The sequence below is a fragment of the Nyctibius grandis genome, chromosome Z (genome assembly GCF_013368605.1).
Source record: "Nyctibius grandis isolate bNycGra1 chromosome Z, bNycGra1.pri, whole genome shotgun sequence".
NCBI classification, from domain to species: Eukaryota; Metazoa; Chordata; class Aves; order Nyctibiiformes; family Nyctibiidae; genus Nyctibius; species Nyctibius grandis.
The window spans coordinates 79,104,562-79,123,471 of record NC_090695.1 but is presented as its reverse complement, the minus strand read 5'-3'; the positions used below and the strand labels follow the sequence as shown (position 1 = coordinate 79,123,471).

General features: G+C 39.9%; 1 protein-coding gene across 5 annotated transcripts in view; it reads right to left on the bottom strand.

The window, feature by feature from the left end:
* Positions 1-18,910, bottom strand: part of ARB2A (ARB2 cotranscriptional regulator A) — a 272,896-nt gene that overhangs the window by 63,430 nt on the left and 190,556 nt on the right. For all 5 annotated transcript variants that reach the window (XM_068422781.1, XM_068422782.1, XM_068422780.1 and 2 more), the window contains 2 exons: positions 14,256-14,372; positions 10,887-10,971 (listed from right to left, as the gene is read on the bottom strand). In XM_068422781.1, the coding sequence (XP_068278882.1) occupies positions 10,887-10,971; positions 14,256-14,372 (202 nt within the window). The remainder of the gene's footprint in view (positions 1-10,886; positions 10,972-14,255; positions 14,373-18,910) is intronic.

Here is an 18,910-nt window from a genome sequence, read left to right as displayed (position 1 = left end):
GATAATAATAATGAATGATAATAATAATGAATAATATTCAACGGTACCCAGTGACAGGACAAGGGGCAATGGGCACAAACTGAAACATGGGAAGTTCCATCTCAATATGAGGAGGATCTTCTTTACTTTGAGGGTGACAGAGCACAGAACAGGCTGCCCAGGGAGGGTGGGGAGTCTCCTTCTCTGGAGATATTCAAAAGCCGTCTGGACACAACCCTGTGCAATGTGCTCTAGGTGAACCTGCTTTGGCAGGGGGTTGGACTAGATGATCTCCAGAGGTCCCTTCCAACCCCAACCATTCTGTGATTCTGTGATTAAGGCACAAAAATGTAATTAATTCAAGTCAATGTAACTTACTAGAAAATAAGTCCTAAACAACTAAATTCAGTTTCATTCTTTGATGAATTAGCATGTTTAGCTGATAAGGATTTATATGCAAATAGAGTATACTCAGTTTTTTTGTCAGGCATTTGATTTATTCCTCCAGAACATTCTGAGCAGCAGGACAAATTATGCCAACTTTTCTATGCATTTTTAGAAAGTCCTTTGTCTTCCTTTTCTTTCCAGCAACTAATTTTTGCTCTTCCCAGGTTTCCCACGAAAATTCTGGAAAAAAGACCCTCTATACTGTCATTACACTGGAGCTACTTACCTGCTACAGTTGGATGGCTGTGACTGCTGCTTTGCCAGCTGTTTGTTTCCAGGCTCCGTGTCTAGCACCTGAGTTACTCCCCCTTGTCTTTCAAAGCAGACATTAAAAAGTCTTCCTTTTATTAGGAAGATACATTCCTCGTTTTTTCTTATCACAAAACTTGGTGAAACTTAATTACAACTAAAAGTTCAAATTAGGCAGAAATTGATCAATGTTTCATAAATTCACGAGGGGACACACGGCACAACTGTAGAATTCTTGTTTACTCATGAAAACAGGCTAAAAAATCAATATTATTCAATATTTCTAAGAACTTGCAGACTAAGTAATCTGCAAATGTAGTTATCACGGAGAAACCACTATTGAATAGAGATGTTACTGCCGGAGTGTCCTAAGGCTACTCAACAACACAGGAAGTAAATATAAATTCACTGATAGCAAAGCTTCTGTAAATGTGAAGGTGGGCAGAATGGTTATTAACAAGAAAGATGATGGCCTGTTTTTTTTTGATGTTAATCTGGTGTTTGTTTTTGTTTTTGTTTTTTTTTTTTAAAAAAAAGCTACCTGCAATGTTTCGTAACACCACTTTAGAACCAAGACTAAGAGCAGCAGCTCCAGAAAGGTTATCGCTGGACAAGCTCCTCTTAAACTGACTCTCTATAGTATGGTGATAAAAGGGCCAAATGTGACTCGTGGCTGATGAAATGGGAGAAAATCAGGTAGTGCAGATTTGAAGTCTGTGCACTGCATTAGTGAGATGTACACAGGTCCATTTCAAAGAAAAGATGTTGAAAGACTGGAGATGTCACAGAAAAATGCATAAAGCATCTGAAATCTGAAGAAATGAACTTGCAGTGAGACTTAAAGAACTGAATCTATTCTCTTTCTCAAAAGAAAATTGACTGTTGACTTGATTACATCATCTCATTCACATGGAGAAAAAGCAAATGTACTATATGGCCCTTTAGCTTAGTAGAAAAAGGCACAGAAAGAACTAATGGTGGAACTTGAAACCAGACAAAGCCAAATCAGAAATGAGCCACTCCTCTTAATAGCTAAGACAAATTACAAAGGGAAGGAAGCAATGGATTCCCCATCTCTTGAATCCTTCTGGACAAGGCTGAATGACTTTCTGGAAGACGCACTTTAACCAAACGCAAGTTATAAATTTCAGCATAACAACATCCGGTCAAAAGTTAGACCTGTATATATAGAAGTGGAGAATAAGTGATCTAAATGTTCTTCCTGGCCTAAACTATACATATTTATGAAAAAAGATCAAAAGTTTTCAACTGAAAGTGAACCTTAATGAAAAATTCTACCAAATCCAAATTTGGATTCTAACAGAAAATGCAAGCTGAAATGTAAATGATCTTTTGGATGTTAAATCAATGCAAATAAAAATTTAGCTACTGAATTTTGGATTACTTCTCTCAGGGAATACCTCCTTACAGGTGCTGAGCTGTAGCAGAAATACAGCTTTTACAGTTACACTGATATACCAGATCCCATCTCTATAGATGTTTTGGCTTCACAGAGCTACTGAGCACAAAACACAGAAAATACTTTTTAAAATTACTAACAGTAATGTGGATGCAACTTGAACTACAAAGACTAAAATTCAAGCTCAATCCCACAAAGTACTTAATGAAAACTTACCGAGACACGTGCAGAGTTTCACTATTGCTGGACTGGAACCTGGAGGTGTTTCAGAGGAGATGAAATGAGAGGACTATGGCCTACTCTTCCACCCTGTGGAAGGCACACTTTAACCATGATTCAACCCATCAGTTTAGCAGTAAGGAGCAAGGTGCACTGTCTGATGTAATGTTGCCTGTGTGCATTGAGAGGATGGGAAGGCACTGGGTGTAAACAGGTGGTGATGAGCCACCATGTAATGAAAGCTTTTGCTGCCATCACAAAAAACAGCAGGAGGTCTAATAATACCTATTTCTGCTAGAGCATATTCTGACTTGCCCTAGAGGAAAAAGTCAATCTGAGTCCCACCCTCACAGAATCATAGACATACAGAATTATAGAATCATTTTGGTTGGAAAAGACCTTTAAGATCATTGAATTCAACCTTTAACCTAGCACTGCCAAGTCCACCACTAAACCATGTCCCTAAGCATCACATCTACTTGTCTTTTACATCCCTCCAGGGATTGTGACTCCGCCACTTCCCTGGGCAGCCTGTCCCAATGCTTGATAACCCTTTTGGTGAAGACATTATTCCTAATATCCAATCTAAACCTCCCCTGCTGCAACTTGAGGCTGTCTCCTCTCGTCCTATCACTTGTTACTGGGGAGAAGAGACCGACCCCCACCTCACTACACCCTCCTTTCAGGTAGTTGTAGAGAGCGATAATGTCTCCCCTGAGCCTCCTTTTCTCCAGACTAAACACCCCCAGTTCCCTCAGTTGCTCCTCATAGGACTTGTTTTCTAAGTCCTTCACCCTCACTTCCTTTTGAAACATTTTCATGAGGTTAGAAGCTAAAGCATCACTTCCAGTTTTTCTCCTTCAACAGACAAAACTAGTGTGTATTGAACTAATACTACATTGGCTTTTTAGCAATAACTTAATTATACTTAACATAGTGTCTTTAAAGTGTCAGTCTAAACTGTTACTTGGATATCTTCAGTAAAGTTGCATCTGCCTTTTCAAAACACAACTGTATTCATTATTCATTGTACTGCCATTGTGCCTGTAAGCACTGTAAGGAATCACAGTAGAAGCATTTCAACAACACGACCATGTAGAGGACTGGCTAAGCAACACCTATTCTGGCTGGCACCTGTGTGGGCCAAAATGAAGTATAAGCACTGAACAAAAAGCCCCTGACTCAAGAGCTTGCCATCGCACATTAGAGTAAGACTTCAGCCAACCTGTAGACAGATATGGATATACAAAGAACTAATGAGATAGATAGCATTAAGTAGTATTGGATGCAGTGGTCACGGCAGTCTAACCGTTGTCAAACACTTTGTAGGAAGCATCTGGCTGTAATAATTTACATTATTCATTATTATCTCAAAGACAGCCTCAGGGACTCCGGGGCAAGCATACATCACTCTAACTAGTCCACTGTACTCTGAAAAAATGCAATGATAAATAGATATGTTTGAGTACGGGAATAATTTTTGATGACATAGGTTCTCTAATATCTGCACTGCCTCAAATTCATGTAACTATTTCGTAGAATAGTACATGAATATGAGTGTTTTGTCCTAAAAAATAACAGGACTGGTGGTATATTGAACACCTAGTTGGTCATATAAAAAGTTATAAAAATGCATTATAAAATTGAAATTCTTATAAAATGGAACTCTCTGACTGCAGCAACATCTGGTAATTTAAGTCAACACTTTCAAATTCACATTTTCATATTTGCTTTTGAGGCTCTGGTGTTCTGGAACAGAATCTGCAATATCATTCAACAGGTCTTTATAGATTTTGTCCTTTCCAAAGCACTGTAAAGCTAAGGTACTCAAAACACAACACAGAAGCTCACATCCAGCTAGGTATTACACATGAAAAGAAAACCTGCCTGCAACACCTGAGGCTGAGCAGGAGACTAAAAGCAGAGCTCCTTTGAAGAATCCAGAGTAGGGAAAAAGCTACTTACTTTCGCGCTAAGTAGACGTTAGTTAAAGTTGGACTTAGTGCAGTAACTGCCAGAGCTGTGGCTAAGACAGGCTGATGCTTCAAAGTTTCCATAATAACTTCCAGTACCTGATGGACAACATACATCAGCAGAAATGGAAGTTCAGGACCAGCACTTGCAGCACGTGAGGATGCTAACGCAGGGCTACGAAGCCACCTTCACGCTGCAGATTCCTGCATTCCTCCATTTGTGCCATTAATGTTACAAATACCTTAAAACAAATTAATATGAAGCTAACCACAAGAGCCTGCCACCTTGACAAAATGCTGCGGCGTTTAATCTTTTCTCCAAAGTGAAAAGCTTTTATTGACAGAACTACATGCACATGAAGACATAAAACGCAAAGAGGTTTACAGTAAACACCGATTACTGTAATCTTAATCTCCATGAATGCCTAGTGAATGCAAAAATAACATTTTTAGCAAAAATGGGTAAATTGCCTAATCTGCTTTATTGTAAAATGTGCATGGTTTTGTACTTATATTACTGGAGTTGTTGGACACCTACCCCTGGTCACAAAATACTAATGTCAGAAAACAGCCCAGAATGGTCTTCATCAAATCGATTAAAGAGTGAAAAAAGAGAAGCATTGGTAAACTGGGCTAAAAGCCGCTAAGGGGATGAGCCAGGTATTGTCTCATTGCTTAATACAGTTTATGGTTGTTTCTGCCTCGTTTGTTATGAGCAAGATACACAAATGTGTAAGAGTGGCAATTTAGTGTGGTGCACATAAAGCTGAGGAAAAAAAAAGCAATGAGAAATAAGTTGGTGCTTCCCTACAGCCGTCACACGCCTCACTCGTGCAATTACCTCTGCACACAGACCCTGCAGTGTTGTGGAGCCCATTTAACCTCACTGGAGATCCTCCCATTTGAACCCCGGGATCTGCTCTGCATGGGGTGTGGCTGCAGCTGGATGGGGCTTTTCTATGGAAATACACAACCGAACTCTTAGAACAGTGGGCAGAAGTCACCCGATAGGCAAAGTCGACAAAAACTACCACCTCAGTAATCTAATGGGTAATTCATGGTTTCCCTGGCATCCATCAACACAAGCTTTGCAAGAAGGGCTTTATCCAATGAGTCGGTGCAAGCATGTGCGGGGGCCAGGCTGCACGCCTGCTCTTCCGGGGAAAAGCTCGCTGTGCGAGTGACGCGCTCACTTTCTTGGATCAGTGCTTTTAAGCAGATCTAACAGTCCAGAATAACTTTACTTAAATTTACTGTAGCCCCATGGAAGGATTATTGATGCTATTCCATTACTTAGCACAAAGCAGCAGTCTCGAGGGGACTGTTTAGTACCATATTCTTCTCTTGATATTAAATCAAGCTATGCCAAGGACTCAAAAACAGCAGGTAACAAGCTTTTCCCTGTTTTTCAGTGAGCTCTGCAGAATCTCATCTTTCATTTGTTTTGCACTGCAAGTCTCTTATGTGCATACAGAAAAATCTCTAAAACCCCCAAGCCTTAAAGTACATAGTGTGTGTTTAACACATGCAGGAATGCTTTTGGCCGTGTTTTTACTGAGAGGCTTACTGGATGACAACCCTGCTCCTTGTTGGGAGAAGCTCTGTCAGAAACAACTACCAGCCCCTCTTCCCCTCTCCCAGATAAAAGGATATGAGAAGGCAAAGCAGGAAAACAACCACCTTCTGGACCTCTGTGCAATGTGCAGGACCTCATTTTGGTGCTGACACATGCAAAGCTGACTGTCTTACTTGAGTTTGGACAGCTACCACTATCTCCACTCCATACTCACACATGTACGGACTTAAACTCTACACAACCATCCAGCACACCACATGGTTACAGCATGACTCTGTGGGGTCTTTTGGAAGTTAGGGCAAGTATACCAATGAAAACCCCACAACCTTATGCGAATATTAATTACCATCACCACGGTTTCTTTATTGACATGCAATGGAGCTTATGGAAGGCTGAATATAGTCCTGGACAACTGGCTCCAGGTGGCCCTGCTTAAGCAAGAGTTGGACTAGATGACTTCCAGAGGTGCCTCCACACCTCAAGCATTCTGTGAAGACATTTTTTCCCTTCTATTTATTTACCTGTAAAAAACTCAAACACCTGCAGTAGCCTGTTAGAAATAATATTAATGATATTTTCTGAATTCAAAGTAAAAAAAAAAAGTTGTGCTTGGCTTGCCTAAATGAAATGAAATGTTTTATAGACCATACAGAGTCAAGCTGGATGTTTGGTACCAGGATATATTCTCTGAGGACTCACTCCAGATACTGTTCAGAGCACCACCAGCATGGGTCATACCTGTCCCCCAAAATTAAGAGTTTGTTTTTCTTCCGCCAGCCCAATATCACTTTATTCAGCTACATGAATTAATCTTGCACTTTTTTCATTATTACAGAGACATATATTCAAGTCTAGGCTCTTCTGTGAATAAACCTTTTCTTGATTACTGTCAACGTTTCATTCCATTGTGTCATCTTGTTTGTCTTTTGATGTTATAATTTCCTTATTTTACAATGTTTTAACTACATTGGCTACAACTGTTAAAAGAATAACTAGTGATTTTGGGGGTCACCTAGAAAGGCTTTAAAAGGATTTGATTAGGCAATTAGTTTTACTAACGTTACAATAATTTCTTTTTATTTGATTATGTAAATCAGTTTTGGTGCATATCCACTTTGGCAAAATACTGCAAAGTTTAATCTTTTCTCCTAAATAAAAAGTTTTCACTGGCAGAAACACATGAGCTAAGGAATTTACCTTATCCAAACACTAAGGTGCTCCCCACAAAGCACTCCAAAATATTTGTATTCAGGAAAACACAGGCCATGTTTACCTGGCAAAATTTACCACAATGCCTTTCCTGGGGTAACGTTCAGGCCACTGCCCTGAAATCAAAGTAATTTAACTCCTGAACAGCAACAGAGATGGACACAGATCCATGGATCTGCTTTCTCCCATCCTCACTTTCAGCTATACCCAGCAGCTGCTCCAGTAGGATGGCTTCCCAAAGGGCTTACGGACTCCCTGCTCCAGAACTAGGAGAAATGTTGTAAGGTCTCAGAGACATGAAGTGAACTACAACTATGGTTAGTAGTAACACGATACAACCTGTCATTAAAACATGTATCCCCTTGCCTGTGTCAAATCACAAGCTGACTTCCAATCTTCTAACCAGTAAGACTCCCACCCCTACTCCATTTTATGTGATGATCTTTAATGCACGCACTGCTTTTAAAGTCTTCACCTTTCTCCACCCCACATTTGCTTATGTCTTAGATAGACAGGAAATGGATCAATCTCCTCTGAGACAAGGAAATGGATCAATCTCCTCTGAGACAGAAGAGAGGTCTTCTAGTTTGACTCCATTAGGAAGGTGGATTAAGACTGAGGTAGAAGATGACCTCAGGTCTAACGGAGGTCCTTAATGAGGGCTGACGGTAAAGAGGGTAGGAGATAGTTTTTTAACATAGACTGAAGGCTGAAGACTGACAGAGGGCTCCTCTGGGCCAATGAGGTGACAGTGCCACAGTCAAGGACCTTACCTGTGCAATGTTCAAATGCTGGAAACTGGAGAGGGCTGTGAGCCAGAGAAGGAGCAGAGGGGAATGAGGCTGGACAGTTCTGCCCAGTAAAAGATAAATGACAGAGGGAGAGTGGTGGACTCTTCTGTAAAGAGGAAGAATGCCTTGTTTTTGCTGGCAAAATACAGGAAGAGTAACAAGATAGGTAGAGTTGGATAGATAGCTTCAACAGGAGCTCCGGGTCTGATGGAAGATGTTTGAGTTGGGAGATAAGTCTCTCAACACAGCATGGGAGGCTTTTTAGGATTACATATATCACACAGGACAACTGTGTTGAACAGGAAATTTTAGAGGACAATCCCTTCGGTGTGACGATAACCTGTCACAGGAAGATGTTCAACCATGACACTAGCATGCAACCAAATCCTTGAGCCGTGGAGGAAAGACTATGAAGGTCAGCCTTCACAGTACTCTACCTCTTGCCATAAGGACAGAGATTGGATTTATTATGGCTTCCTTTTTCTGTATTGTTGTTGTTCTCACGCCCACAATGTTTAATTATTAAAGTGTATTCACTCCTTTTTGTAACTAAGACATGAATGAATTATGGCAAACATTTTAATTACTTAATAATGCTCTAATCAAAAGCTTGAACAGCTCTATCTGGAAATACAAGTTGTTTTTCCAGTTTGATGGCCATTTATTTCTCTCTAGTGATTATTAAGGGAAATGCAAGCAAGAGACTGTGACATAATCTGAAGTAGGCACTGCTGACAGACAAACTGGGATTGCCTGTAAATCCCAGTATCCTGAATGGCTGAATATCAGACCCTTTTTGGAAAAGCTGGCTCATGAGATGTGACCGAGAGGCAGTTATTCCTCAACTTACTTCTCAGTGCAAACACAGATAAAAGATGGGGTTCCAAGCAGAAAAGTGAATCTTCCTTCTGCAAAAGGCTTATTTTTAAAAAATCTCTTGTTGCTCTGATTGCTCTCACTGTCATTTATTGAAATACCAAGGGCAATGCTGCCAGTATTTGAGTGTGGGCTATTTCAGTACTGCAGTTCTCAGGAAATGAACGAAATAAAATCTCTCACATTAAATACTAATGCTCCTACATCTAGTAGCATTTCATAAATTCATTACAGATTACCCTAATACAGGCTTATGCCATTGCTCATATAAACACACTGTAGGAATTATTCACTTGTTCCTCTGTAAATGTCTTACAGTTGTCCATATAAGACATGAATACAAGAAATATAAACAAAAACATATGAGCAAATTGATAATTCAGCAGTGGTCACATAAAGTTAGACTATTTTAAACTGTCTTTATATTATAAAGAACCAAGCTGGAAACAGTTAGCTTCCATTTAACTCATTGTCCAAAATCTCTGATGAGAACTTCTAAAACATCAGTAATCTTAATCTAGCACATTTGTATGTATGCATGAAATACAAATAGCCAATTTCTACTTCTACAAGTTTTACTGGCTGAAATCGTACCCCATTCAAATTAATTCTTCTGGCAAAGACTCCAGTGTAGCTGAGGGTTCATTAAGAGGAGTATAAACATTACGCCCACTATGACCCACCCTCAACAGAGTGGTAAAATTAAGACTTATTCGCACCCCTATTAAAGTATCAGTCTCTTTTTTAAATAACTCTTAGAATTTCTTTTATAGAATACCTTTCATATTATTTATATAGGATGAACAGAAAGAAAGAGAAGGGAAGCTCAGATGGAGGATTTTCAGTACTGGCAAGTGTACTGTAAATACTGACTGGTTGCTATTCAAGCCCCTTTTTACGTGACTAAAATGACTTCTATAACATGCACTCTTGCACAACAGCAACAGAGATGTCAGAGATTGAAAGTCAATCCAGTTTTAAAGAATTGTGTTACTGAACAATATTTTTCTTTTAAACTGCAGTACTCTCCCCTAAAGGAGCAAAAAGTTGGTAAACGAATGTTGAATCTATGAAAATTTTAGTAATATTTCATCTCCCTTAGCACTATAGAGCAATGTCAATGCTATTGCACTGCATCTGTACAGAGATGATGATCTGCATGGTTAGATCCCAACCCACAGCAGAAATGTGATTACAGGTCTCTGGTTGTTGTGAGCTCTCAAAGAAAGTGCCGCGAAATTTTCCAAGCCTTAAAAATATCCTGCAGTAAACCAAATTTCATCTGCAAGGTTAGCTCTCATTAACAGCCTCACAAATCCAGACAGATATGAATCTCTAACTTGTCAAACGAACAACTGTGTCTCACAGAGCAAGGTCAAACACTGTTCCAGCTTTTAAATTAATATTGTATAGGCTGTGTCTTCCTTTGAACCTGATTTTATATTCTCCAGAAATACGCTACCTATCGCTTTTAGGAAATCTGATAATCAAACATGAAAGTTCAGTAACAGCTTTATATATTTTAGATTACTTTCCTACAGAGATTTGAGATTTTCCTGTTTTACACCGACAATTACGTCTACTTTCTGGAATTATTAAACATTAACAAAAGTCTCTGTGTATTATTTTATGTGGTCCTTACAATTTGTGATTCATGATTTCATTAATGTAAGAGTGTAGCTGAATATTTCCAAAACAACAGAAATCTCACATCAAGATTCTTGGACGCTGTAAATAATTTGCTATGTAAACTAGACTTTTGTTGATCAGGATTCAGGAAAGTGTCTTATTTCACTTAGCTGTACCTTTCATTAATGTACTTTTTAAAACCTTCTTGCCTACAAAACTTAGATATTTATTCAAGGATCTATGATAATTTCTCAGTTTTCATCACTGCTACTATTTTCTTAAGCTCCTACCTATAACTTCACCCATTACTTAAAGCCAAAGAGAAAAGAAGACTACAGAAATATAAGCCACAAGTAGTTGAGAACAAAGCAAAAAAAAAAATTAACAGCCATATGCTTTCAATCATATCTTGCCGCAGAAGGGTTAAAACGCATTCAGAACCAAATGCATTTTTAAATAACCAAGCTGTTCCTGGGCACAAACACGTACACTGGGCTGCTGCAAGCAAACTGACATACCTGCAGATACGCGGGGGCAGTCTGGCAGCATGGACTCCACCGAAGTGTCCAGGGGCTCGGAACTGGACACCCAGTTGCAGCAGTTCTGTAAAAGCAGGCAGGAAATTTTCAGGTGAGCCAAAAACTCAGAGCAAAAATAAATGCAGACACTGTGAGGATCATCATCACATCAAAATACTCAAACTAATTTACATAGCAGTCCCAACAGGGACTGGAAGGTAAACTACACCAGCTTATTCACACTAACTGGCGATGAAATATTGTAGTTTCAGTCAAAATAAGTAAAAAGAGTAAGACCATAATTCAGGAGGTTTGTAATGCGCATAAATAGCACGTCTTTAAGTGCTACTTTGAGCGTCAGTGGACTACAGTAGGTGCTTGGACCAAGCGGTGCCTGAATTACCCACTGCACGTTTTAAGCTTTTCCTTTCTGTAGTTGTTAAATAGGTGTTGATATAAACACTGAGCCCGCTCGCCTGCCAACATTAAGAAATTGGAATTTTTCAGGGTGTTTTGATGGAGTACTCTGTGGAAAGAATAGTTGTGAAATCACAAAACAACGGATTATAACAGAATGAAAGCCATCAAGATAGCAGATTAATATTCAAATAATTGGAAATATAGCTGAGATGAATTGGGTATGAACATTTAAAAACCCAAATACTGGTCTTTGGGGAATTATGGTCAGGAAGCATGTACATTTACCTTTCATTCCTGAACCTCTGAGTAGGATGAATTTACCGTGAATTTTTTCAAATGTTTTGCTCCAAACGCTATCTATTCAGAGAAGTCTATGAATTAAAGTATTAAATAATATGCTTTTAATAAAATATGCTGAAACTATACCAAATCTACTGAACTGAAGATTTAATTATAAAGCAACTAAATTTTTAATAGGATTGCCAGCTGAACTATGAGATCTACATGGCTTCCCTTATTACAAATCTGAGTTCTCCCTTTCTGAAAACCTGATTAACTTCATTAAGGGGAAAAGAAAAAAAAAAAACCTGCACAACTTTTTGGAAAGACCCAATGAATTTTCAGACAGATTTCTAAAAAATCATCCCATCAATCATGATTGGAAAAATGGACTACTGCTATTCTGGTAAACAAGCATGTATTGTGTATTTGTAGATGCTTGCTGCCCTAGTTGTGCACCATGGAGTCCGTCCTCACTGTGGAAAGATCCTTGACTGGTAGATCAAGTGTCTTATTGTACTTCCTTAATTCATTCTGTCTGGAAGAAGATGTCAGCTGTGTTGCAGTGAGGAGAGAATTTCAAAGGCTTCAGTCCCCACCAATAAAGGGCGAGGAATGGCTTTTGAATAGATTTGTCAAGGCAACCCTACTGTTCTGGGACCAGGGAGAGCAGGAACAACATAAAGGAAGGGTTGCTGTATGAGATTAGAAAGTGAAGTTCACAAAGCATGGCAGATTTTTGTAAGAAACAGTAGATCAATGAAACTATTGAACTTGATGTTAAAAAAAAAAAAAGAAAACAAACACACTACCCAGTAATGTAACTTTTTTAGTAAAAAATGGTTAAAATGGAAGTATTTCACAAAGGCTTTAAGGTTTAAAGTAATAAAGCATTATACATTTTACAATTTGCATGTATAATTTTAATTAACAGCTGAATGTGAAATTGCAAATGTAAGATGGTAGGAATTATAAAAGAAGTAGAATTTTTATGAAGTATTACATTCATTTGAAATAAGTAAAATTAATATTAACTACTGATAGAACACTACATCAGAGAGCTGGAGATAATACAGAAGATTAGCACACAATTAACCAGCTTTTATATACAATGTGACACTTGCCTGTAAGAAATAAGTATTCTCGAAAGCAGTGTCAAGATATGTAAATGGATGATTTGTTTTATCATTCATCACAGCTCCTAATAAATTCAAAAATCATGACTTCTATAGGTACTAAAAATAGGCCACCAATGATACAGGAGAGATAGCTCCAATGAAGAATTACTTTTTTAACAATTCATTCTTTCAATGACAGCAATTAGCCCTACAGACAGGCAGCGATTAGGTGTATATTTTAATTATTATTCATTTTACCAGTAGCCTTAAACCTGATTAAAGTAAGAGATATCCAGGTGATATGCTAGTCTTAATACCACTCAGCCACACTTCGCATATGTAAAATTCTTCTTTCTTATAGGAGATTTTCAATGCTAATGTAAGTTATGACACTCCATCCACTTTTTAGGCCATTAATCATTTAACTTATTCTTTAAGATCTACTTTCTGCAAATGAAATTAAAGGTAATGCACTTGTCTTATTCAGACTAAATGCTTAAAGAAAAATGGAGTTGTCAGATTCAAATTACAGGATTTAAAATTTCAGTTTTACTACATAACATATATTTTAAGGTTTTGATTTCCCATAAAGAAAATGGGGATTTTTCTGACAGAGCCTGTAGGGGTTACCATTCTTTATATTTTTAACATTTAAGTCAGAGCTGTCAGGCTGCACCCCAGGTGATTCTCTATTCCCATCAGTCATAGCCTATAAAACTGTAAGGTTAAGTCAGGAATAGTCTATACAGAAAGTTTCACTAAATCCACAGGAAAAACCAAAATCTAACAAAAAATTCAGGGTGCGACTAATTTAAATTTGCCACATGCACCTATTGTTTTAGCGTTCTGCAACCAGAACACAGAAAACACAGACATGAGCCTGATCTGGTGAGGAAGAGACTCATACATGGAAGTTTAGTTGGTGTCACTAACAATCCCAGCAACCCCATATTTAAGTATTAAAAGAATAATGAATGCATGGTATCATCTTTCACCCAAGGGTGCAACTCAGTGATGCTGTCCGTGAAACAACACCATATCATCTCGGACCAACTAGCCATTGGTAGTTGTACAGGAGCAAATACTCGGACTTTTCATCAGAAAACTTCAGAACACTTCAGAAGTAATTACATCTCATAGAAGTGCTGAGAGAAAGGATTTTTTTGCCAGTCATGCACATCATCAAACTGACTCACGAAGAGCTTAAAGGGGCTTTTCCACCATCACCAGATCAAGCCAGGAGTGCTGGGTGCACCCAGGACTTTGCTCCAGACATCAGGCAGCGTGTGGGCTGCCTTGCTATATGTGTCTATAGTGCTGTGCAGCAGGAAGAAACACTGGACTTGATTCTTTTTGACTGCTGTCTTTGAAGTTCAGAAATGGCTTTAATCTCGGTTATTTTAGGGCTGGTATGGGCACACAATTTTCACGCTCCTGTAAGGCACTGTCTTTCATACCCTAAAGAAATGGAAGAGGTCAGCAGATAAAGACACGTTTAGAGAGCCATATACAGACGTATATACCCCAACTCTTTAAAAAAACCCAGCCTCACCTCTCGCATCCACTCTCGAATAGTTTTCCCAGCTTCTTGATGCCACACATTGTGAACAGAGTCTGTCAACGCCACAGCAGTTACCTTATTCTTTACTTCTGCCTCTCGTTGAATCATCTGTTAAAAAACATTGGCTTTAAGTTCTTTCTTCCTATTGAATAGAGTCTTCTTAGTCACAGATAATGATCTTAAATTAAAAAAGAAAGAGCAATACAAGTTCAATACTTGACTTCACTTGTTTTAAAGTTTATACAAATCCTAACAGCTCCAGAAACAGAGAAAGACCTAATATTTTTGATAAAAGAAATAATACTAACTTTTAACTGACTGAACTATTCAGTCCTATTATTTTCCATGTGGCTTGACAATTCTAGGATTAAAGGTATCATAGTGAAAAAATGGAAGATTCCCTGAGGACACCTTTTACAAGCTTCTCCAAGTTCCTATTTCTGTGCTTCAGGGAAGCTGGTACCCGTGGTTCACTGTAAGCTACTCATGACTATCATCTACTAATTTTCAGTAGATTGCTGTAGTTTTTCTGATGTACAATCTTACTTTGACTTGTATGTTTTTTTTTTTCTTTTTCTATCCAATTTAGCTACCTTGCATTCCCACCGTGGTCCAGAATTCTTTGTGGTCTCTCTTACACGTATGCTTACCCAGCTAACGCTGGAGCCTCTCAACATTTTTAGGATAATAAAGAGCCTCTGTTGTTGCAAATGACAGTATGACTAAATAATATTAGTTCTAAAACCAATTAAAAGATTGCTGCAACTAACACGAGCAAACTGACAAAGATGCTGTGGAATTCAGCACTGCTCTGCAAGATAAAAGGGACTGGGAAAGAATAGTTTGATATCAAAGAGAGACAAAAAGGTTTTAATCTCCTGACACGAGTGACCCTAATTTGTAACACTGGATCAAAGAAAGTATAATGAATTATACTTATAAAACCAGCATTTCGCAACTAGTGTCTTTATCACCGTATATGCCGCACTACTGTTAATGTTATTTTTCAGCTTCGTTTTGTATAAAAGACATCACATACAACATTTCTAAAACCAAGCACTCTTTGTTCATGCTCTAGTAACTGCTTATCAGCATACAGGCTGCAGCTCCAAAAGCACTGCTCTAAAAGAGACTTTCACAATGGGGGCTTGAATTATATTTTGCATCAGGAACTTCAAAATAAACACCTTGATCCAGATTCTTGATACAAAAGTAGCATTTATCCATACCTTATGCAAACTATCTCCTAGTTTCTTCAAAATATCACACATGTAAACCCTTTTGACTAGACACACTCGCTTCCAATTCCCCGTAACTGCAGTACAACATTCTGAATTATCGTGTCTTGCCTCTTTTTTTTTCGGTTTACATTATGCATATCTTAAAATCAGTGTAATAGAACTAATATTCTAAGGGAAAAATATTCACTGCTATTGGCCAGGTAGTGTCAACGCAGAGCTCCCCATTCCACATAAAATCAGGTGTCCACCTTCCCCAGTGCTCTCTCTTTGGTAATGTCAGAATTACATGACTCAGGAACGCAGACGAGCTTGGGACATCTGGATAAGTGCGTATGAAGAAACTTTCAAGAGTAATCTTTCTTCCTGTGAAGACTTTCCATACATACCATTTTTTCCACCATTTACCCTCCTGCGGGGCACATTTAATATCTAGAACTTTTGGACGATGGAACATAACAGGTATGTGTCGATGGGGCAAAATCACACGTTTAGGACAAAATATCATCTATTGTAAGAAGGTGAGCTTCATTCAGCTGTAACGCAATACTGACATTTTCAGCCAAACATCTGATACTGAGCACTAAATCTCACTGTAAATATAAAGATGGCAACAGTCTCTCCATTATGAAACTGTACGTAAGAATAGTGAATCTCTCAGGATGGTCTTCAGGTCATTGTGGGAATCATCGCTGATTCTGCTAAACTGGGGATGAAACCCCTGAGCTCCAGAGGAAGGTGGAGCCTCAAAACAACGTTTTTTTATTAATGCTTCAATCCCCTCCCCAAACTTGTATGGGCATCTCAAGCACTGATAAATGCTTTGTCTCTCAAAAGGCTGAGTCACTCAGACCTTTGACCAGCCTGGTTCAGCAGAACTTGGACTCACTATGAATACCTCATTTGCAATATTCTGTTCTACTCTACTCTATTCTGTTAAGTTCTTTACAATTACACCAGGCCGTAAATGTAGTTCAGATCTGCCAAACATCTGAAAATACTGGTTTTTAGGCTGCAGCTTTACTGTCTCCTTTATCAGGCAGAGCTATGTGCATAAGATGATCACGGAAGAGATGACCCTTTGACTGTAGGGGAAAACCAGGCTGATTTTGGGAGGGCTGCAGCTAGTCTCTTACCAGACATCAGAATGATCCAACTGCTTTACCTTAACATAACAGGTAAGGTAGTATCACCCTCCTTCTCTAAACAGGACAGCATCTGCAGAAAGACCTTCTGCTGAAGGGCTGCAAGTCCTGCCGGGAGTTGTCAGGAACTTGTGTTACCAGGCTTCTCCTAAACCCAGCACCCAGGCAGTGTGGTTAGGGGACCGGACCCTCCGTTCCATGCATCTCCCATAAGAGTGGCTCAGAAATCCTACCGGAAAAAAAGTTCTCTGAAAGAGACAGTATCTAAAAACAAGACCTGTAAGCCACGCACTAAACTTGCACTAAACTCTGTGGTATACTGAAAAAGTTTTAGAAACACGCCATACGTATTAATATTGCTGTACCAGTGCTGTGCATTCGAGCACTCATTTGGCTGCGCTGTCTTGCACAACATGCTGTGATTTAAACAGGCAAAGGAGCAAAAGTATCGTTGTCCTTGAAGTGCATGTACCTACCAATTACTTGGAGTTATTACGTGCTGGGGGAAGCTTAAAATTGTCACCAGCTCGTTGCGTTCCAGCATGACTTCCTCCATGAAGGGCTGGCCTTCACAAGCACTGCTAATGACCAACAAGGGGAAAAAAATATGCTCTGCTTTGGAAAAAGCAGTCTTTTCTCAAGCTATTGTGTCACATATTTCTGTTTTGAAAACTAGCCACCCAGTTCACGTAAGAACATCACCTTTTTCCTCACATCACAAGGAAGTCATTGCTAGGCCACTCTCCATCATCTTTGCTAAGTCGTGGGCAACGGGAGAGGTGCCTGAGGACTGGAGGAAAGCGAATGTCACTCCAGTCTTCAAAAAGGGCAAGAAGGAGGACCCGGGTAACTATAGACCGGTCAGCCTCACCTCCATCCCCGGAAAGGTGATGGAACAACTTGTCCTTGGTGCTGTCTCTAGGCACATCAAGGATAGGGGGATCATTAGGGGCACTCAGCATGGCTTCACCAAGGGGAAGTCATGCTCAACCAACTTGATAGCCTTTTATGAGGACGTAACCCGGTGGATAGATGATGGTAAAGCTGTGGATGTGGTCTATCTCGATTTCAGTAAAGCGTTTGACACGGTCTCCCACAGCATCCTCGCAGCTAAACTGGAGAAGTGTGGTCTGGATGATCGGGTAGTGAGGTGGATTGTGAACTGGCTGAAGGAAAGAAGCCAGAGAGTGGTGGTCAATGGGACAGAGTCCAGCTGGAGGTTTGTGTTTAGCGGAGTCCCTCAAGGGTTGGTTCTGGGACCAGTTCTATTCAATATATTCATTAATGACTTGGATGAGGGATTAGAGTGCACTGTCAGCAAGTTCGCTGATGACACAAAACTGGGAGGAGTGGCTGACGCAACGGAAGGCTGCGCAGCCATTCAGAGAGACCTGGACAGGCTGGAGAGTTGGGCGGGGAGTAATTTAATGAAATATAATAAGGGCAAGTGTAGAGTCCTGCATCTGGGCAAGAACAACCCCATGTACCAGTACAAGTTGGGGGCAGACCTGTTGGAGAGCAGCGTAGGGGAAAAGGACCTGGGGGTCCTAGTGGACAACAGGATGACCATGAGCCAGCAGTGTGCCCTTGTGGCCAAGAAGGCCAATGGCATCCTGGGGTGTATTAGAAAGGGTGTGGTTAGGAGGTCAAGAGAGGTTCTCCTCCCCCTCTACTCTGCCCTGGTGAGGCCGCATCTGGAATACTGTGTCCAGTTCTGGGCCCCTCAGTTCAAGAAGGACAGGGAACTGCTAGAGAGAGTCCAGTGCAGAGCCACGAAGATGATTAAGGGAGTGGAACATCTCCCTTATGAGGAGAGGCTGAGGGAGCTGGGTCTCTTTAGCTTAGAGAAGAGGAGACTGAGGGGTGACCTCATTAATGTTTATAAATATGTAAAGGGCAAGTGTCATGAGGATGGAGCCAGGCTCTTCTCAGTGACATCCCTTGACAGGACAAGGGGCAATGGGTGCAAGCTGGAACACAGGAGGTTCCACATAAATAGGGGGAAAAACTTCTTTACGGTGAGGGTGACTGAACACTGGAACAGGCTGCCCAGAGAGGTTGTGGAGTCTCCTTCTCTGGAGACATTCAAAACCCGCCTGGACGCGTTCCTGTGTGATATGGTCTAGGTAATTCTGCTCCGGCAGGGGGATTGGACTAGATGATCTTTCGAGGTCCCTTCCAAACCCTAACATTCTGTGATTCTGTGATTCTGTGAAACCCAGACGTGCAGTTCCCTTCTCCCTTTCTAGACCTAGCTCAGGTT